The 21,995-nt window shown below is 43.4% G+C and overlaps 1 protein-coding gene across 4 annotated transcripts in view; it reads right to left on the reverse strand.

Annotated features, from left to right (window-relative positions):
• The window catches only part of ncoa2 (nuclear receptor coactivator 2), a 69,033-nt gene that overhangs the window by 1,639 nt on the left and 45,399 nt on the right, over nucleotides 1-21,995 (reverse strand). For 3 of the 4 annotated variants that reach the window (XM_074622466.1, XM_074622468.1, XM_074622467.1), the window contains 14 exons: nucleotides 20,082-20,183; nucleotides 18,243-18,383; nucleotides 17,861-18,008; nucleotides 15,783-17,133; nucleotides 9,216-9,420; nucleotides 8,848-9,060; nucleotides 8,006-8,218; nucleotides 6,589-6,718; nucleotides 5,423-5,597; nucleotides 5,022-5,318; nucleotides 4,552-4,629; nucleotides 3,147-3,615; nucleotides 2,131-2,308; nucleotides 921-1,140 (listed from right to left, as the gene is read on the reverse strand). In XM_074622466.1, the coding sequence (XP_074478567.1) occupies nucleotides 921-1,140; nucleotides 2,131-2,308; nucleotides 3,147-3,615; nucleotides 4,552-4,629; nucleotides 5,022-5,318; nucleotides 5,423-5,597; nucleotides 6,589-6,718; nucleotides 8,006-8,218; nucleotides 8,848-9,060; nucleotides 9,216-9,420; nucleotides 15,783-17,133; nucleotides 17,861-18,008; nucleotides 18,243-18,383; nucleotides 20,082-20,183 (3,920 nt within the window). The remainder of the gene's footprint in view (nucleotides 1-920; nucleotides 1,141-2,130; nucleotides 2,309-3,146; nucleotides 3,616-4,551; nucleotides 4,630-5,021; nucleotides 5,319-5,422; nucleotides 5,598-6,588; nucleotides 6,719-8,005; nucleotides 8,219-8,847; nucleotides 9,061-9,215; nucleotides 9,421-15,782; nucleotides 17,134-17,860; nucleotides 18,009-18,242; nucleotides 18,384-20,081; nucleotides 20,184-21,995) is intronic. The other variant, XM_074622469.1, reaches the window with a different exon arrangement.

Raw genomic sequence — 21,995 nt, forward strand, 5'->3', positions numbered from 1 at the left:
AGTCTGAAGTGCAGACAATCAAACATCAGCACCTTGGTTAAATATTCATGGCCCTTTATTGGGCTTAAAAGCATCATGGGCAGCAACAGTGCATTTCACATACTAAGCTCACAGTACCAGGGAGACAAAGGAAGAAGGATTAACTTGGTTGACATTAAATACTCACCAGAAATGGAGAGTAGACAAAGTGAATTTGAACTTTTACCTAAATTTCATGGAGCGACTGAGGTCAGGTGTTACGCAAATGAAAGTCTGACTTGTCATCGGGCCAAATCAAATCGTATTATGTTTGTGTGTAGAGAGAGTTTGAGGTTTGACAGATCTGTGCCGTAAGGAGTCAAGTTTTCCAGCTGATGTGTCCGAAGTCCAGACAGGCCAGCCTTTAGACATCATACAGTACCGCCTATATAGTCTAAATGGTCTGGCTCTAAAGTGCCCGCTGCTAATTACATCATTGTCCTCTAAGTTCAAGTGAAGTATCAGAACTCCAGCTAGAGGAGTTACGTAAACTACTGAGTAAATTATTCACTAGCACGCCTGTTCAATAAGTGTACCCAAACACTTAGGGTCTTACGATAAGACAAACGCAGACATAGGCAGCCGGGAGTGCGGAGAAAGAAAGACGAGCCTTTTAGTTTTTCTTGGTCCCCCGATTACTGTGTAAAACTGTTAAAGGGTCCAGTTTGTTAACCTCTAAGTCTGAAAGTGTCTGACTTATATTATAGAGGGCTAATGTAAAGATATTACTGGGCCTCTCCACGACCTCTAAATTGGTCTGGCCATGCTGTGAAACGCCTTAAAACAGCGATGATTTCTCTCAAATTAAATTAAAGGTTATTTTAGCTTCCACCAGTTTCAAAAGCATCTTCATTTTTACCCCATTGAGAGAATGAATGTGTCCGGATCGGCCCGGTATTTACCTGTTCTTGCCCCATGGAGGGCAAGCCGGGTGAGGGCCCTGAGGCCATGGACGTGACACTCATCTGTCCGACCATCTGGCCCATGCTGCTCATGCTGCTGGTTGCCATGTTGCTGGCCATGGAGACGTTGTTGAGGTTCATGCCGTTGCCGTTGCCGTTGTACATGTTGCTGTTACTCTGCTGGGTGAACTGCGGCGATGCCTGCTGCTGTGAAAACATACTGGGGAGAGGAAGAGGAGGAGGAGGAGGAGAACGCAAAGACACTGATCAAGATCGGTGAGCTCAAACATTTTACTAGAGGAGCAGAAAAGTTCCTTTTCGTCTATTGGAACCTGAGAAGTCCTTTAAAATCATTCAGTTTGACGTTTCCAAGAATATAAAACTCATAGCATTTTTTGGACTACTGAAATTAGCAGAAAATATTAGAGCTGCAATAATTAATCAATTAGTTATCAACTATTAAATTGCTCAGCAACTATTTTAAGAATCGATTAATCGGTTTGAGTAATTCAAGTTGAGTAATTGAGTTAAAATTCTCTTATTCCAGCTTCTAAAATGGGAATATTTCTGTTTTCTTTACTCTTTTATGACAGTAAACTGAATATCTTTGAACAAAACAAGACATTTGAGGACATCATCTTGGGCTTTGGTAAACACTGATCGACGTTTTTCACCATTTTATAGACCAAAATCCAAATAGCTTTAACCCCTGGGGATGTGGAGAGGAAGTATAAGGTTGACATGGAGTCAGTGAGTAAGCTGTGGCTACAACATGAGCTCTGTTCTTTGTCTTTACATTTTGGCAAGTTTGTACCGTTAATAGTAGCCAAATTATCTATAAGCAGTTCCTGTGTGCACTTTAGTCATGGACAAACAACTGTCACTGATTTGTTTTGATACTGAAGAAAAATAAAAAACAAACATGATGATTCTTAGGCAAGTTCTGCTGTCGTATTGAGTGTCTTTTTTCTATGATTTCTAAAGGGATTCATAGGCATATGCCCCGCAATAGTTATAGTTAGAGAAACAGAATCAACTTTTGGAGAAACGCAACCCAACGTCACGCTGCGATGGCCAATCTTGTAACCGGCGATCCAGAGCTGTACAACCCAGCCATGAGGGAACGAAAGTTATTGGGCCATTAAAGTGAATCGCCCAGACCTCCTGCAGCCTAAGGGTTTATTTGGGAGGAAGTTGTATCCATCTTTACCTGTTGCCTCCCATGTTGCCCTGTGGCCAGCCGTTCATGTCAGGGGAGCCCTGGAAAGCAGCGTTTCCTTGGCCCTGCTGCATCATCGGGGACTGTGTGTGGGCCATGCGGGGAGAAAGCAGGGGGCTCTGTGGCGCGCCGGGACCTCCGAAGCCTCCTTCTGCCTGTTGGCTCATACCTGTGGTGGGTGGACGTATCAAGATAGGTCAACCAGACTGCACCTGCAGAGAACTCAACTGCAAACCAACATACTGAGCGGAGTAAACGTGAGCATTCCACGTCATTTCACACAGTCATGCCACACAGAGATGAACACTTTGGCAGAGAATAAGCAACTGAGGATTACTGAAGTCTGCATTCAGGGTTATTGACAGGCAGGTAATATTTCCTACATGCACGTAAAAGCAGTGAACAGGCAAGGAACTAGGAAGAAAGGGAATAAGGAGATGGCTTAGGAGAAAAGGGAAAGAGAGAAGTCTAGCGGAAGGTGTTGCTCTGTACGAACCCACGGGCCAGAATCAGATTAAGGAGTGAGGGATAAATCAAACATGTCATTATACAAATCAGATTATGTCCAGATTACAGGCCACGCTGTCAGACTGACAGGTACAGCCTTGATTACTGCTCTGCCTGCTCACAATCTTAAGAGTCCGGTGTCACTGTGTATCCTCAGTTAAACTTTGATTAGTGTGCTCTTGGTGCCCTCTGGTGGAGCAAGAGCGTATCGCCAGGACACCATTTTGGACAGAACAATGAGAGTACATGATTACACTTCCTGACGTATGTTGTAAAATAATTGAGGAGTAAAATATGTAGTATGACTTGGATCATTCAATGGCAGCTGATTAATGCAGTCATCAGTGCATAACATTACAAATCAGATGGTTGGCGCTACTAAAAAAAGCATGTGATGCTGTGCATAGAGTCACATCAACGCACAGACACAATGACACACGCACACACACAGGTTGTAGGGTGGAGTGTGTGGTAGGGCTGGGGGGGTGTGGGAGCAGTACCTGAGTTGGGAAACTGAAAGGCACTGTGCTGCATTTGGGGGCTGAGTACGGCCCCGTACTGTCCGCCCATCATGTTTGTGTTTCCCATCATCATCTGTGAGGAGGAGGAGGAGGTGGAGGAAGAGGAGGAGGTGCCATGCATGTGGAGCTGAGGGTTGGGGGGGAGAGAGGGCAGGCTGGGGGAGAGAGGGGAGGAGAAGGGGCTGGTAGGGGGAGGTGGCGAGGCCAGGCCTGTACTGGTACCGTAGCTGGGCGGGTAGGGGAACTGCTGGGGGTTGGCCTGGGGGATCCGGGGGTTACTCATGCCTCCCGCGGCCATGTTGGGAGGCAGGTTGAGGCCCTGCGCCCTCATGGCCATGCTCCTCTGCTGCTGGACCTGCTGGGCCTGCTGCTGCTGCTGCCTCTGTCTCAGGTGATTACTCAGCAGCTCCCGCTGACGCTGTGCCAACATCTGGGCGTTGATGGTGCCCTGGAGGTGAGAGGGGAATGAACGATGCGTAAGACAAAAGTGTCATGGATCATTAGATAAGTCTATTTGTGCCTCTACAACACCAGACTGAAATTAAAGCCTTGCATTAGCTTCAAGTCATCAACAAACTAATCACTACCTACAGTCTTAACAACGCACCTTTCTCAAACCAACCCCTCCACCCTCTCCCTACCTACTTCAACTACTTTTGCGCGTTTGCGTGGAGGGTCCGCCATATTAAGTGCCATCCCAAACCAATTAGCGGGGAAAGGAAGTGGATTATGTCACCCTCCAACAGCAAGCCTCCATCGATGCCGACTTACTGGCCACGTGTAGCGGTGTTTTCTGATCGTCATGGAACACGCTCCGTACAAATGAAGTTTGAGCAACTACCCATACAAACGTAACCTGCTCAAACTAATATAGCCATTTAATATGGTTATACAGAAGATAACGTAAAGGTTACATTGTATTTAGGATCAAATATCTGGTCTAGAAAACGGTAGACGTGTTCATTTGATGTGTTGTTATTTACAGGGACTGTTGCAAAAACCAAGCAGCTCATAAACAGAGTTAAAAACGAGAAGATGTTTACAAAAATGAGAAGAAATGCCACCACAGAAGCATGGGAGTTTATTTTTAGTTTCTCTGTATATTGCATATTCTTTTTATTCTTAATACTGTGAATCTTTGCGCATTCCCTCCGCTTGATACAAAACCATGGTTTAGGAAAAAGTTACGTCAGTTTCTGTTGGAGGGAAGTACATCCCAAAACTTGCTGCTCTATTTATACACTACACCTTAAAGAAGGGTGCTTCATTCGGCTGCGAGTGTGACTACAGACTACAGCCACGGACTAAGAGTGGGGAGGGTTTGGTTTGAGAAAGGCCCAACATGTCCGTGCAGACAGGTTATGTGACGGCAGCGGTGACCTACCTGGTTAGGAGCACTGGCTCTGAGAGGTAGGTTCACATTTGACACACTACTCATCTGAGTCATCATTGGCTGACGGTTCTGGTGGGACAAGAGACAGAGGAAGAGGATAAGACAAACACCAGTGAATTGAAATAGCTATAAAAATCATTAAAATCATTAAGATGTACTGCTCTCTTCCAGCTAGTAAAGAATACAATCTATAAACACAAGAAGTATCCTACATGACATATTCCAGTAAATGCCATGAAAAGACCAGCAGATGGCAAGTAGACCTAAATGTCCCAATTATTCCCTGTGTGCACAGAAGACCTGCCAAAATGTCAACCTCAAGGATAATTACACAACTTCCATCTACGTGTTCAATCACACAGCTACTGATCAAACAGCTTGGTTACATCAGAAAAAAAAAAGAAAAAAATCAATGGACAGAATCAGTTCCAGCAGTGATGTCATGTCATGTCTAGATGTACCTGCTGTGACTGTAGCCGGTGCTGTAGCTGTAGCCGTAGTGCGTTGGGCTGGTTGGGGACGACCCCAGCGGGCCTGAGACCGGGCCGAGTCGGCATCCTCATCATGGGGTAACCAGGGCGCGGACCTATCTGGCCAGCCATGGGGTGGAAGGCCGGCTCTTGCATGGGGGCACCAGGGTAGCCCCTTTGGGCCATGTGGGATGGCGGGGGACCAAACTGCTGGGTGTACATGGGGGGCTTTTGGTCTATCATCATGGATGGGTCCTGGGGGAACTGGTCTGGCTCCAGTGTTTGGTTCTGAAACAGGCAGCAAAGGAAACAGATAAAAAAAAAAAAAATGTAGAGCCATAAAAGATAATAAAAAGTCAATAAAAACAATAAAAAAATGAATGTGATCTCACCTGTTCTACCAGCGCAGGGATCCCCAGAGCACGATCAATCTCCTCCAGGCCATCAAAATCTTTAAGTGCGGTGTACAGCTGAGACATCAGGGCCCCCTCGTCTACTCCGCTGCCATCACCAGATCCGTGCCCCGTACTACACAGCAATTCATCCGGGGGCGCCGAGTGCACCGGCCTGGGCAGAGAGGAGACGACACTCAATACATTTTCTCAATGAGAGGATTTTGTCCAATATAAAACCATAGTAAACTCTTAGACCAGCTAATTACAACAAAAATAGGTTTACACTTTATAATATCCATCATTTATAAATGATAAATTAATAATGAATTAAACTTAGTTGATAGTTATTTTACTGTTAACAAACAATGAAATGATAATTACTCATGTTTACTAATTATAAGTAATGCTATAATTTCTGTTATTTTAACATTAGTTTGTGAAATATGAAATAATCAGTTTATAAATTATATAAAGTATTTATCATAGCTGATAAGAGACGATAACCATGACATTCTGATTACATTAGTAAAGTATTTATTAACAGTTTATTGCTGCACACATTATAAAATTGTATATACTGTATTAAGTATTCGTAAGTGATTACCAAATGATTCTTAAACCTTTGTATTGTAAAATATCTATAAACATTACATAGATATATGGACCAGAAACCAATTATTAACCATTGAGAAAGTATTAACTATCTAAATAATGTTTATAGATGCTTTACAAAGAATTTATCAACCATTTAACAAGGTATTATAATCATCAGTTGCAACTTTACAATAGCCTTTTAAATTATTTTTATAGATGCTTTACAAACAATTTCTTTACAAATAATTTCTTAATCATTAACAAATACTTATATAAAATGTTATAATGTGTGCAACAATAAACTGTTAAAATAACAAATTATAGCATTACTAATAATTAGTAAACATTATTAATTAACATTTATGTATTTGTTAACATTAAAATAACTATTGACTAAGTTTAATTAACTATCAATTTACCATTTATAAAAGATGGTTATTTTAAAGTGTTACCTAAAAACACTCATAAGTTTGACAACAAGATAAATGCTAATCTTGAGTAGTGAGGCCAGTAGGATTTTTTGGCATTATTTATAACATTTAATGGTAATTTGCAAGTGAGTATTTTACCTGGTCTGGTTTACAAAAGCTGTCTGGTCGATGGGCATCATGCTGTCTGGCCAGGGGGCTGTCTGGTTGGGTGGAGCCTGTTGTTGGGAGAAATGGTGGGTGACCATACCAATATCCATATCAGGTTGGGCTAAATAGGGGAAAACAAACAAAAGAGATTAAGGCAGGACAGTTCACTGCACACAGGCATTTCAGCAACTTTAGTTATCATGATGGAAACAATCTGGCAACCTAGATGATGGTCAATATTCCTTTAAACCCAGAACAACGAGCACACAGCGCCGGGTTAGATATTACGGTAACACTTTATAATAACCATCATTTATTAATGGTAAATTGATAGTTGATTAAATTTAGTTAATAGTTATTTTACAGACAAACAACAAAATGATGATTAATAGTGTTAATTATTAGCAATGCTATAATTTATTTTATTGTTGCACACATTATAACATTTTATATACTATATATATGTATATATATATACATATATATACATATATATACATATGTATTTGTTAATGACTGATATTATTTGTAAACCTTAAAGAAATTGTTTGTAAAACATCTACAGATATTTGTAACACGTTGTTGATGGTTAATAACTGGTTTGTAAACCGTCTATAAACATTATTTGGATGCTATTATAAAGTTGTAACTAGTGATTATAATACCGTGTTAAATGGTTAATAAATACTTTGTAAAGCATCTATAAACATTATTTAGATAGATAGTTAATACTTTGTCAATGGTTAATAATTGGTTTCTGGTCCATCTGTCTATGTAATGTTTAGAGATTCTTTACAAACAATTTCTTAAAGGTTTAAAAATAATTTGATAATCACTAACAAATACTTAATACAGTATATAAAATGTTATAATGTGTGCAACAATAAACTGAAAATAAATACGTTACTAATGCAATCAGAACGTCTCTTATCAGCTATGATACAATATATAATTTATAAACTAATTATTTCATATTACACAAACTAATGATAAAATTACAGAAATTATAGTATTACTAATAATTAGTACACATTATTAATTGTCATTTCATTGTTTGTTAAAGAGTAAAGTAACTATGAACTAAGTTTAATTAATTATCAATTCATATATGATGGCTACATTAATTTATTGAGTGCTGTGCTACGGTTAGCCACTGGGTGGCAGCCTTTAACACTCAACAGCAACAATGTAATATGGGTGACTTGAGGTCTGTTCATCTGTGCATCATCAGTCCCTCTGCACCAGAAGTTTTAGAGGGCCCTGAGGCTGATAATTCAGTAAAGGTGAATCTATAAAATGTACATTTTTCATCAGATTTCTGTAGTTAAATGCTTTAGCACAGGGCTTTATTGTCATAGCTCAATCTGGAATCTAGTGTCTATGTAACTTGTGTTTTTAAGGCTCTCACCATTGGCCATCATTGAGGACTGGAGCATCTGTCGGGGCCCTGGCTGGCTGTTGGGCCTCATGGGTGCCCCGTTCGGCCCCATCCTGCCCTGCATGGGACCTTGCTGCCCGGGGCCGTTCGCTCCCAGAGGAGGCGCAGAGGCTGAACCCACCCAGCCCTCTTGCTGCTGCTGCTGCTGCATGCCTGGCCGTGGACCACCTTGAGCCATCAGTCCTGGAGGAGCAAATACACAAATAAGAGACAATGAGAAATACCTCAGGACAGTGGATGTCCTCTGTCGCCATGATGCAAGAGGAAAAGCCATCTATGTCATACCAGGGGGATGTTTGAGGGCTGCTAACATGTGGGAGTGACAGACACTCTACCAGTGTGGGTGACTGAATATTTCCTGTCACAGGAAGTGAGTCACTGTGCCATGACATGTGTCACAGGCTGAGAGCGACACAGAGGTAAGAGGGGAAAAAGGTATTTCCTCAGAATTCTGAAAGCAGCAGTGTGAAAGAAATCATTCAGAAGGCTGTAATTGTGCTTCAGCCACTTGGTTTTACCACCATACATCAGAAAAGAATATATTTCTTGGCTGACATTTAGTGCTTTACACCAAGTTTGTCATGAGGTGACTGTCTAACGTTGGTGTTTACACACTCCCATGGACATTTTCTGTAGGAAGTCCATTAATCGTATGCGTATGACTATGAATAGCTCTGTGGGCTGGTCATTTTTATTTAATGTACACAACTAAATCAGTAATCAGAGCATGCATCATTGTATCATTGTTTGAACAGGCACTGGTTCAATGGTTCATTTCATTGTGACCACAAAAGCTTGACTGTCACACCCACCTGTGCTGACCATACCGGCCTGGTTAGCCATCATGCCGTGACTTCCCACCATGCCTTGCTGCTGCTGCTGCTGCTGCTGCATAAGAGTGTACGGGCTAGTGGCCCTTATGGGGTACTGTAATGAGGCCTGCTGGGGGGACACATTCATGTCCAGAGACACGCTCCTCACAGGCAGACCCCTGGCTGGCTGGCCTGGTCGGACACCGGCAAAGTCTGGAAGCAGGAATGAATGGGGTTTAGCCACAACAACGGAAAAGTCAATAACAAAATAGTTCAAACTGTTTCATAGCTTTATTAATCTTATATTCCATTTCTGTCAATAGATCCCGCTTATTGTTACACACTGGTCCTTTAAGTGTGAGACTCACTGGTTGGGCCCATGCCAGCCGCGATGCCCCTGTGTTGTTGCTGCTGCTGCGCTGCCATGGCAGGATTGGTCTCGGACATCTGCAGGATGTCATTGATGATGTTCTGTTTGTCCATGGGACTGGGCAGCGAAACGGGCCGCGGCTCACAGAAGAGCTGCGGCTGAGCATTCTGCAGGTCGTTCAGGATGTCATCCAGCTCCGACGACTGGAGAGAACACAGAGGGAGAAAGAAAGAAAGTGTGAAAACAAGGAACAGATGAACCACTTAGGCCTCCGCATTTAGAAACCAATTGCTGCTTCACCTGCAGACACACAAACATACATGTGAAAGGCATACACGTATACTGAGAGCACAATTAAGTCTGTAAACACTACAACACTTGCATGAAGAGTCGTTATCTGTGAGATGGGAATAGCAGGCTTGGCCTTGTTTATAATAGAGCAGTAACCCCGGGATAAAATGGACCACTTTCCATCAAATCTAGGCCACACTTCACTTTGACTTAGCTTATCAGACACATACTACGCCTCGCTTACCGGCTGGTGTCCTCGAAACACAAAACTGTGTCTGCTCCCCTTTTTTTAAAGTCTGCGATGTTTAAGCACATATTTAAGAAGGCTATATTAATCTGAGCAGAAAAGATGAGGCTACTGAAGCTGCTTTCTACGGAGTAACATGGGAGAGCAGCCTGAGGCGGCAGGAGTTTGGTTGGTGCCAAAGTTTGAACTGCTCTCTGCCCCCCTACTGTAAACAGCTGGACTGAGCCTGCCCAACACATCCCAAGGCTGCATTCATACACAGCTGGGCTTTGGACTATCTGGCCCGTTTTTGTTTAGTTTTTCACACAACTATCTTAAACAAAGACAAGGCCATGCTGGGATCTGCTGCTTTCACTTGCTGAACTGTATTGCTGAGACTAAGATGAATCTCTTTCAGTGTCTTGTTTTACAACACTGGCACCGTCTCCTCCGTATTTCTCTTCCTCTTTATGATAACACAGGGGTTGGACGAAAAAACACCTCAACACCCTAAAAAAAAAAACACAAATCTGGCACAATTTCACCAAAAGTGGAACATTATTAAGTGTACAAAAGGCAACATTAATTGCAGCATATTGAATTTCATTTTACGGACAAATTTGTGGTCAAAACTGAACAGAAACATCAACATAGGTTATCATATTGCTTCTCAGAGAGGCCTGAGGGACTTTAGGTAAATAAGTTGCACCGGTTGTAACTGGCCACGAGAGTGCAGCACACTTGGAGTCACCGACAGCTCCTGATCGTGATATACTGTACAGCATGTACAGCAGGGAAACAGCACACCAGCCACTGTTTCAGTGTTGTACTTCACTGTTCTAGACAATCACTTGCATCCGTTAGGCATGTAGATGCTGCTGTAGATTACAAGGCTGCCACAAATGGCTGATACAATGATTATCTTAAGTGGACTTAAGACTGCATATGCTTTATTGTAAGATGTGGGAGAGCCAGAGAGAGTAGCAGAGTGAGGGGTGGGGGTGGCGGCGGTGGTGGGAGAGAGAAAAGCCCTAATGAGGTCAGGAATGATGTAATGCTCCTGTACGCTCTCAGTTTGCTCTTTTCCTCCTCCTCTTCGATTCTCTCTCCTCCCACTTTCTATTCTCTCGTCTTCTCCAGTTGCTTTTACCCTTAATGGGTCCTATTTCTATCAATCCCTGTAACGCTCTCCTTTCAATGCATGTCAGCGCATGCACGGCAATCCACGTCCTTCTTTTTCTGCATCTCGGGCTGGTATAGACTGTGCTTGGTTAAAACTGCAGGGATTTATAAAGGCCAAGTGGCCATTATCAAATATTTAATCTCAAGCCATGTCCCATCTGCAGATCATTAGTTGAGTTCTTCACGTTAGAACGGCACTCACACAGTGGGAGAGCAGCTAAGGGCACACACTGTACTGTACATTACAACACGTGCATATTTTAAAATCCTGTGTTTTTCACTGCGGGCATTATGTTTTTATTATCCCCACATCCAGCCCACAAACAAGCATCGTTACCTAGTTGAAAAAAATGAGTGAGAGAAACTAAAACTTAATTTATATGGTCCTTTTAAATTGTATTTACTGCCTCGTAGATTTGACACAAAGGGGATTTACTCTGTAGCGTTGCGTGCTGAGGAACAGCCGAGGCCGACTTTCTCACAGCAGGGTGGCGATGAGGCTCTGCCAAATGTGTTTTCTTACAGTTTGACTTGAATCCATCAACTTAAACCGATCACGTCTGTAAATAAGCGAGTTGTAATCATGTGATACAACTTCCTGATCCCAGTTTCACGTACAGCGTGGGCCCTAATGTCAATGTGGATGTAAGGGCAGTGGAAGTGTTGTCCCTCTCTGACCTGGCCCATGCCATTTCATAGGAAAAGGAACTGAGAAATCAGGGCGGGTAAAGCAGAACTGCCACTGTCGAGTAAGGCAAAAAGGAAAAGTCATTTCACTCCAGAATCATGCTGGCCTTTTGTCAACAGAAAACAACTTGGCAAAAAATCTATTCGCCATCTGAAAGAGCTGAAACGGCAAGTTTTAAAGTCACAAGGATGACTGCAACATTAACTGCAATCCTTATGTACTGCAATACTTGAAGGTTAGCTGCCATGTTGGGAGTGTTACTAGTGAGTACGTCTTGTTCCTTCTTTGTTGCTGGTATCAATTATGAGATGAGTCTCATTACATACTTTGTAATTACTGATTTGTGTGTAATATCTTAGAAAAACTTCCATCAAAAATGGAAGTCATACACAGCAAATCAACTTGTGTTGCAACACGCTGCCGGATTATGTTTTATTGCGGGACTGGTAATGAGAATTTAAAGAAATCTGATCGTCACATATTCACCAATACATCCAGCACAACATGATCTCATTCTTTTCTGATGGCAGCGCCTAACTCAAGCAATTATCTTAATAATATTTAAATACTCCCTTGTCTTTCAGAGGACATCTGACTCACCAGTTTTTGAAAACTCCTGACATATACTGTACAAAAGGACCTGCGTGATGTCTGATATAGTAGGAATATTTGCCTGGGAGTGAGCGCAGAAGGAAAGGACATGTTTGGACATGCAGCTTGACATTATAAAATCTATTATACAAAAAGCCTATTAAACAGAAGATCAGACTGTTTTGGATGAGATAAATTAATTCATTTATTTACTCATATTCAGGGACCAGAGTCATTGAGGAGCTACTGAGCTGAGCTGCAGTGATTTCACATGACAAAGCAATGAACAACTTCCACAGTGAACAGAATCTATAATAGTACTGACAATTGTTTGCTTAATTTGACAGATTTGATGATGAAGAGCACAAAGAGAAAACATGACCTAAATTTAGGGGTGGGGGTGTAATGATACAGCATGGTATCGCAATATTTTGTGTGGTAATATTGCATCGATACACTGACGTCACGTATTGATCTTTTATTACATGAAGTATAAACTATTAACATCTTAAAAAGTCCGATTGGCGCTGGCGGGCCCGGCCGCTATTCTGTCTTTCAGAGGTTGTAGCGGGCTCAGTCTTAAAGAGAGAGTGAAGATACTGGAAGCATATGAAACTAGAAAACCTGAGGAATTGATTGGCGCCAACCACGCTAAATAACACTCCAAAGTTACGCTAAATTTTGGCGAGGAAATACTGGCATGGCCATTTTCAAAGGGGTCTCTTCACCTCTGACCTCAAGGTAAGTGAAGGAAAACTCTGAGACGAACAGAGTGAAAACTGTATCTTATTAGATAAAACAGATGTTGAAAAAAGGTAATAAATCGCAATATATCTTATTGCAATACTCAGCGTATCGCAAAATGTTTAAAATCGCAATAAGATCGTATCGTGACTTAAGTATCGTGACTTAAGTATCGTGATAAGATTGTATCGTGGGGCCTCTGGTGATTCCCACCCCCTAACTAAATTATTATCATGCATTAAAATAAGGATACTACTGTGGAAACAGGTTCAGCATCAGTAGACCGTATGATTACATGACACTGTCATGTAAAACACACAGATAATCCTGCCTCCCATAGGGCCGCGGGACTAAATGACCATACCTATAGTTCCTTCAGCCATAAGCTGAGCCACTACTCTGCTCTGATTTCTCATTTAGCTCTGCTCCAGCCATCAATAATTCAGCCCTCAAACAATCATGAGGAGGAGAGAGGAGGAGGAGGAAGAGGGAGGGAGAGGGAGGGAGAGGCAGCGAGAAAGCAGTGGGTGAGGTTAGTGAAGAGAAGGATGAGTGGACTTTTTAACTAGTACAGTCAGCTTTCACACATGGCCAAGCAGCGATTCACCAGTAAGGAACACTCGCACACATGTAATGGCTCTAATGAAGTCATGGCTTAGTTCATGTCTCACAAATGCCCTTGTTCTGGGCTGGGAACCACAGTTAAACTGGAATGAGCCATCACCATCACTGTGGGAAGCTCTGAGCGCTTTAAATCACCATCTAACTGTGAAACTCGAGGCAGAAATTAACCGATTTAATTTCTGTTACGTGTAGCACACTGGCCACTTCAAGAAAATAAAACCTTCAGTATCAAGACATACATATTAAACCTCTATTTCGCTCAATTTCTATTCCCCTCTATTGTTTCTGGTACGTTGCTTGTTCTACAAACACACCACTCCCTCTCCCCTCTATCTCCATGGTAGCAGAGAGGACATGCAGGAGCATATGGCTCATCATTTTCACTCTGCCTGCCGAGGCTGGGCTCTCCTGGGGGTATCTACACCTCTCTCATCTCTCCTTCTTTGTTCAGTTCAACAGCAGCTCTTATTATCCATCCACTCACCTTATCCTCTTCTACATATATATGTACCCAAGTGGCCGAGCACATGCTGTACATTCACAACTAGCACGCATAGCTAGCTGACATTCTGTACCACTGCTCCTCTGTCTGCCTGGGAAAACCCACTGTTTCAACAGAACTGTGCCACAAAGAAGGTAGGAAACAATAAGAAAGAAACCCCTTTAAGACCAACACACTAGTCTTTGCCCACTTCTCCAGACCTGGATCATTCCTACAAAAAATTGGACTTTTGTTTAATGTTATTGACATTTAAATGGCATGAATGTCACCTAGACTACCGACTGTGGAGCTGCAACGATTAGTTGATCGACAGAAGAATAAGAGCAACTATTTTGATAATTGATTATTGTTAAAGTAATTGTTATGCAAAAATAGCAGAAAATCATGTTTTCAGCCTTTCAAATATGAAGATTTCCAGCTTTCCTCTGTTTTATATCATATTAAACTGAATATCTGACAAAATAAGACATTTAAAGTAGGGCTGTCAAAGTCAACGCAAATTCATTTCAACACCACTAATTTCTTTAACGCATTGATGCAACTTGTGATTTTTAGGTTGTAGCAGGCTGGTTTTAAAGCTAGAGTGAAGATACGGGTATCACATGAAACTAGAAAACTTAAGTAATCCATTAGTACCAAATTTTAATCGTTTGACAGCCCTAATTTAAAGAAGTCACCTTGGACTTTGAGAAACTGGGATGGACATTTTTCAACATTTTCTAATATTTTATAGACCAAATGATTAATTGATTAATCTAGAAAATAATCAGCAGATCAATCGATAATGAAAATAATCATCAGCTGCAGCCTGATCTGATCTGGTCTAAGAAGAGGGAGGTAAAGAGAGAAATAGAGAGAGCAAAGCGTGCAAGAGCATTCATGTTCTTTTGTGTAATTCTATATAATTCTGTGGTTTAGCAGTGATGTGCGTGACAGAACTATGGTTTGCTAGACTCGTGTCTTGAACTTGTGTTGTTTAGTAGAGCACGTCATAAACAGGTTTCCTGTCTGAAAGGTTATGAGTCTCACCAAAACACTGGTTTACTTTTTTGCATTAGAGAATCAGCAAGCTAAGACCTCCGCTACACAGAACCTTTACCAGCAACACTCTCCCTTTTACTCTTTCCTCCTCTTCTCTCTTCCAGCGCCAGGCCTGACCTGAGCTCGGTGCCAAACCTGAGGATTCTGGCCAAACGCAACCAGGATCAAATGGCTGGAGAACCACAGGGGCTCCTTCCAAATGTCACAGTTGTTTGAAGCTGGCGGATCGCTTCCCTCAGCTTGTGCTGCCAACACATAGGCAGTGAAAGGACCAGATGTGTTTTATATACGTGAATAAAAAACATGCATGGTGTCCTAAGCGTATATGACGAGACTGTATATCTGAATGAGACTGTATATATGCCACAAATACTGTCTGTCTGACCTCTACACACTGCCAGACCGTTTGTGTGTTTAGCTGTAGCATCCTGTGTGGACATGGGACTTGGAGGAGCCAACATCTGCTACCTAACCCAGATTAACGCTCAGACAGAGAGGGGAGGCAAGTGGAGCAGTACAGGGCTAAAAAGTTTTAGTTTTCGCAATGGAGGTTACAACCAGTAAGTTTTAGGGCAGCTCTAGTTCTTTCATCGTTTCAAAGATGGAAAAGAAGCAGTAAAAAAGCTATTTATCAAACGATAAGACACACAAGGAGGAGCTTTTTGTAAAAACTAACCTGTTCAGCCCGGTCGTATCCCGTGTCTTGTTTCTCCGTCTTGACAAGAGGGTGTTTGCCCCCTTCGACCTTCACCTCCCCAGGCTCTAGCTTAGGTACCTTGTCCTTCAGTCCAGTGTCATCCTTATCCAGTAGATAGCGAAGCAGAGCATTGTCCTTCTTCTTGGGGCTCAAGGGCTCCTGCTTCGGAGCAATATCTGCCCCAGAAGCTGTACCAGAAGCGCCCTGGGCTTGGTCTTGGCCCAGCTCTTTGCCTGTGGCCTCTGCAGTGAGTTTGGCCAGGTCTACTGGAGACGTACTGTTCTGGAGCAGTTGGTGGAGGATCTTGTGTTTTTCCTTGAGGGATGTGGCATGAGTGTTCCCTCCAGCATGGCCACCCCGGACCCCAGTCCCTGCCTGGTCCTTGCCCTCACCTCCTGCGCCAGGGGACAGGGGCGTCTCCAGAGGCTCGGGCTTGGTGGTGAGCAGTTGCAGTAGCTTGGTGTGGCCCTTGTTGTCATGAAGGCGATTGTGAGCGTCGAGGCCCTCGGGGGGCCCTTCCCTCTCCTCCTTGGGCTCGGCTAGGTTGCTCTCCGTCTGGCTCTGGGTGTGCCCCTGACCCACGTCTGTGTGAGGTCCAAATGAGTCTCCTGTGCCACCACTGCCTCCTCCAAGTTTTGACATCAGATGAGGGTTCACCCCTGACCCTTGTGTGACCCCAGCTGGGGAGCCTATCTTTCGGTCAGGAGACCCCAGTGTATGTGCATGAGGGGCCCCATGCCCGTGTCCTACACCGTGGCACTCGCTAAGGGCCTGCAGAGCTGACAGAGAACTGCTAGTGTAGCTGTTAGCATGGGTGCTAGCCGTGCTACTACCACCTGCACCTCCAGGCCCTCCACCACACATCCCCACCGGGGAGGGTGAGTGCAGGCCTCCCGCTACACGAGGGCTGCCCGCCCCCCCAGGACTACCTCGGTGCCTCGGCGACAGCATAGAGTTCTGTTGAGGTGGATGGGGCCCGCCGGCTGGGCTGGGGCTAGCGCGAGAGGGGCTGTTCATCCTCCAATTGGGGCCCTGCTGTGGCGGTTGCATGCCCCCGGTGTGGTTGTGGGGTGGAGGGCAGCCAAAACGGTAGCCCTGCATGTGACCTCCCATGGCTGCTGGTTCTCTGGGGCCAGCAGGGCCTGCAGAGGAAAAAGGCGTGCTGTTGCTGCTGATGGTAGTGTCTTGGCCCTGAGGCCCTGAACCTGGCAAACTGCCTGGGGTCGGAGGCGTCATGGAGGGAGTGGAGGAGTTCATCGGTTTGGGAGCCATCCCTGTGGCCTGACTGCCAGGACCCATGTCCTGGCCCATTCCACAGACCGTCTGCTCCCTAGAGGTTCAAAACAGACACAGATAATACAGTTGATTAGTTCGACAGTTTTCATTAACGAAAATTTTCTGTAGAAGTTAGAAAATTGGCCACTGCAATTATTATTATTTTTATTAGGGCTGTACTCTACCGAAGAAATTCTTAATCGACTAACACTCATATGATTTTGTCAACTAAACGATTAGTTGATTTAATCGTCTGATCTGTAAAACTGAGTTTCTCCACAAAGAATCCCACAAAAGCACCACTTTAAATATTGTGTTTACCAGAGATGTGCTCATAAGTTTCTTGGAAATAAGTCATTTAGCATGAAAAAAGCATAAAAAACAACTAATCAAATAAATAAATCTTAGTCGACTAAGACCAAAACAACCGATTAGTCTAATCGACTAAGAGGGGGCAGCCCTAAATATTATCCTGAGTAAATTGCTGTTCTTTACTTTGAACTAATCTTAACTAAAACTATCTGCATATATGACAGGGGGAAGGTGGTACAATTTGTTTAATTTGTCTTTTTGAATGACGTAACCTTCATGTCCGATTTGTGACCCTGTTCCATGAGACCACTGGCAAGCACGAATGTACATATTATCACATCCACACAGAATACAAGAAGAAGCCATCAGGTTGTGCTGCAGGGCATTAACAGGCTAAAACATGTAACCAAGTTCATGCTGCAGATTTGTCTCTCTCTCTTCCTTACACAGGTGTAGGTAGCGAGGCATACCTCTGGAGAATGTGCAGGGACATGTAGAGCTGGGGTTCATTGGTGGCGGGCGAGCGCACCAGTTTGCTCTTGGTGTGGGCCGACACGATGGTTCCATCGGAGAGGGAGAAGCGGTAGATGGGGCTGAACGCCTGGCCGTGGCGGAGCACTAAAGGACACATATGCACTTATATCAGTAAATGCACACACAAAACACTTCTTACTTAGATGATTATTAGGTTCTGTTTTCAGTTCAGAAGCGTACGATTAACTATTAGCTTTGGTTAACCCATGATCAAATCACCATTTTATACTAATGCAGTCGTCTGACAAAAGCATCACAAAAGACCAAAAGATGCAACTATCAAGAGCCGTTAATTAAACAAGATATTCTTTGCATTACCTTCCTGCTGATGTCTCTTGGCAAAAGACATCTCCCCGTCGTTCTGCAGGTGGAACCTCTGGATGCAGCGCCTCACCAGATCCTCCCAGCCCGGCTTCATGGACGCCCGCAGCAGACTGGTATCCAGGGACGTTATCTTACCTAAACACAAGGGACCGGATTAGGCAGGCCTTAGTCAGGCATGGAAGTAAGGATTTCTATACACATATACAAACCCACACCAGCTGAGCTGATGGGGACTCGATGTCTCTCTCAAACATAAACATGTAGAGCAGCTTGTTGACCAGAAAATGCTCTTCACTTGGCCGCTCTGCTGCACAAGAGCTCTGTGGTTTTGATATTGATTGAAGGAATATGGAGGATTTACTCTATTTACATTTTGATTACAACTTGTCTGTGTAAGTAATGCACTGAAATAAACTGAGGAGACAGTCCTGGCTACAAAAGATTAGATAGGCAAACATGAGTACAAATACTGTCAGTACAAACTTTAAGATCGCCATTTAGACACAAAAGGTAGAAGCATTCATCTTAGAGCTCAACACACACATCTGTGTGATGTGTGTAAACAGTCACTCGTATCAGTGAAACAGTTGTCCCTCACCGGTTTGCAATTTAAATGGAGGCAGCGAAGCATTTAAAAGGGCTGACAAGCAGACTTGCTGCTTGAATGACAGCCAAAGGGACTGACTAAAGACTTGTCACAAAAACATTTGTAACAGGAGCATTTTACAGCACAACACCATATGCAACAAGTTTTTCCAACGAATCGTGAGAAAAAAAAATCATACTCAAGAAAACCCTGATATTTATTTTATCCAGAATTGTGCAGCCGCAACAAACAGGCAAACAAATGAAGGCATGCAGACATGCACGCCTACAATAGTCTGGGTGGGGAACTAAAGTGAATTACTATATGTCAGCAAGTAACTATGAGTGTGTGTGTTATCTCTGTGGGTGTATGCCACACACAAATGGTACAAGCACATCAAAGACCAGGTGAAACACAGACAGCCGTCTGCATCTCTGCGCCAGTGTTCAGACAGGTACTTTACCTCCCAGAGTGCAGACAGAGGTGGGAAGCGTGTTCAGCTAATGCGCTCACTGCTAAGGGCCTTTACCAAGGATATAATAATCTTTAAATACCTACACTGTAGTGTGAGCTGATTTATGGGCTGGTGACATGGGATGATGATGTGCCTGTGTAAAGGCACTATATCATTTTTTGCAAAGCTTTATTCAAACAGCTGAAAATGTACTATCAAATTGGTAGTAGGGAACTAAGCTGGTCACTATGATTGGCACCAGAGTCCCTACGATGCAATATTATCACTATACTTAAATCACGATACAATGTTATTGCGATTTTAAACATTTTGCAATATGTTGAGTATTGCGATAAAATATATTGCGCTATATGTAAGGGATAATGTACAGTGAGCCGGTTGTTGTGAAATAAACCCAGACAGGGACAGGTCTTGCATCGCCCTGAAGGGGTTTATTTCACAACAATGACCTGCTAGTTGTACATTATCCTCCATCAGAACTGCGCCCATAGCAACGGTCTGTTATACATAGCAACGGTGTGCTATAAAGAAATAACAGACCGTAGAACGCCATGATTGATGATCAATACAATATTGCCACGCAAAATATCAAGATACTATGCTGTACCAATTTTCCCCCCACCCCTGATTGGCATGCCCTGATAGCTTTTACTGGAAAGTGTATTTCTGAGAAAAATGTAGTTTTGTCTGCTGGAAAAATAAATAAAGTTTGCTGTGAAAGTTCTTCACTATGTTAGTTTGTAGTTCCCGGCTGTGTGACTGGTTCGTGTACCTTGCAGGTCCTGGCGCGTGGTGAAGCTCTCATGCGTGGGAAGCATGGGTCTTTCCTTCATGGGCACCCTGCGAGCCACACAGATCAGACACGACTGGAAGTCTAAAAGAGAGAGCGGAAGAGCGAGAACAGAGGGGACGAGTGGAGGAAAGATGAGGTAGAGGATGTAACAAAGAGGACAGAAGGGATGAAGGGGGATGGGAAAGGGGAGGAGAGGGGAGGATGGGGGCGTAAATGATCGAAACAGAGACCGGGAGAGAAAATGAAATGCATGTTATTCCCCGGCAGCATAATTAATACAGTTATTAATGAGCATGGGGATCAGGGCTCCACTCCTTTCATGAGGAGGAGCAGCTATCGCTGGCAAGGGAAATGATGAAGTGTGACCTTTGAAGGTGCGTGTGTATGTGTATGCGCCGTTCGCGTGCGCGCGTCTCCGGCTGGTCTCACCTACAGTGCCATCTCACACTGATGACACCTCCCCTGGCCCGACATTAAAGATTGCCATCGCTCAATCATGACAGTTGCCTCTAACACACACATAGATGACACCGCCAAGTTCAGGACTGGGGTGACCCCAAAAAGTCTGCCATCTAACTTTCCCGTGCCAGTAATACCCACAATCCCACACATGTTTCTGGAAAAGAAATGCATGCCAGGGCCGACACACACACACATTCCTCATTTTGACTTGTAAACAGAGCATCTTGGGTGGTCCGGCCCTTGGATCTGTGAATCTCTCTCTCTCAATTCTCTTGCTTTCCCTCTCCTTCCTTCCTTCCTCTGTCTCTGGCTGGACAAATCCCTGCAACTGCAACCGCTGATCCTGCCGCGCTACTCACACACAAACACTAGCACAACTCTGGCCTGGGTCCTAGTCAGTCCACTTGCCAAAGTATGGCTGGCAAGCAGCTGGTGCACAAAGGAAGCCAGAGAGGAAAAAAAGACAGGTTGAGACTTGGAGTGAAACATTTGCATTTTCACTTATTGTTCTAATTAACCACTGAGTTATAGTTTGGCAGTGGGATGTAGAGGATTAAGGTAGTTAAGATGTAGAATATTGAGATTGTTTTGAGAGCATTACGTATCAAAAGTGTGGTGAAAGTTTTTGGATAAAGGACCGTCACTTGTGATGGAAATTTACTCAAACTACAGGATCTCAAGTTCCAGTCTAAAGGCATGAAAACCACTGGAAAAGCCCAGTGACCTCTCAGTGACTGAACACTATAAGGAGAGCGTAGCCAACGTACAATTTAAAACACTTCCCAGGAAAGGCGAGCACATGTTTATGCTAACGGTGGCTACTCCGCAAGCAGCTTCTCTGCTCACAAAACGTGCAAAACGTTGAGAATGATTTGAAGGTTATCAAAAGAGCGGTTTACTGCTGATGCAATAACAGCTGCACCCTTTCCTTGGAGTCATACGCCCCAGGTTTGTGAGGGATGTACATGAATTATAGATAGGCTTTAATGACAGCTGCCCGGCCTCTCGTCTCCCTTGTGTCACTTAACTTTTCATGGCTGTAAGTTGAGTGGCACCAGAACGGCTACTCATCAGTTGCTTATACCGCTTTTCACATACAATGCCAGTTACAAGACATAATATGGCAAATTTTATTGTCATCATTCATGATGAAAATGGCTGCAACTTGGATTCATATTTAATAACAGTTTCATTTCTGCAGCAGGTTTCTTACACCCAAGAAAGCCTCTCTATTTGTCCTGATCAAGGTTTCTGAGCTACATCACAAGCAATCAAATTAAACTAGGGCTGTCAATCGATTAAAATATTTAATCATTAATCGTGTGATTGTCCATGATTAATCGCGATTAATCACAAATTAATCACACATTTTATATCTGTTCAAAATGTACCTTAAAGGGAGATTTGTCAAGTACTTAATGCTCTTATCAA

Source organism: Sebastes fasciatus, chromosome 21 (assembly GCF_043250625.1).
Source record: "Sebastes fasciatus isolate fSebFas1 chromosome 21, fSebFas1.pri, whole genome shotgun sequence".
Lineage (NCBI taxonomy): Eukaryota > Metazoa > Chordata > Actinopteri > Perciformes > Sebastidae > Sebastes > Sebastes fasciatus.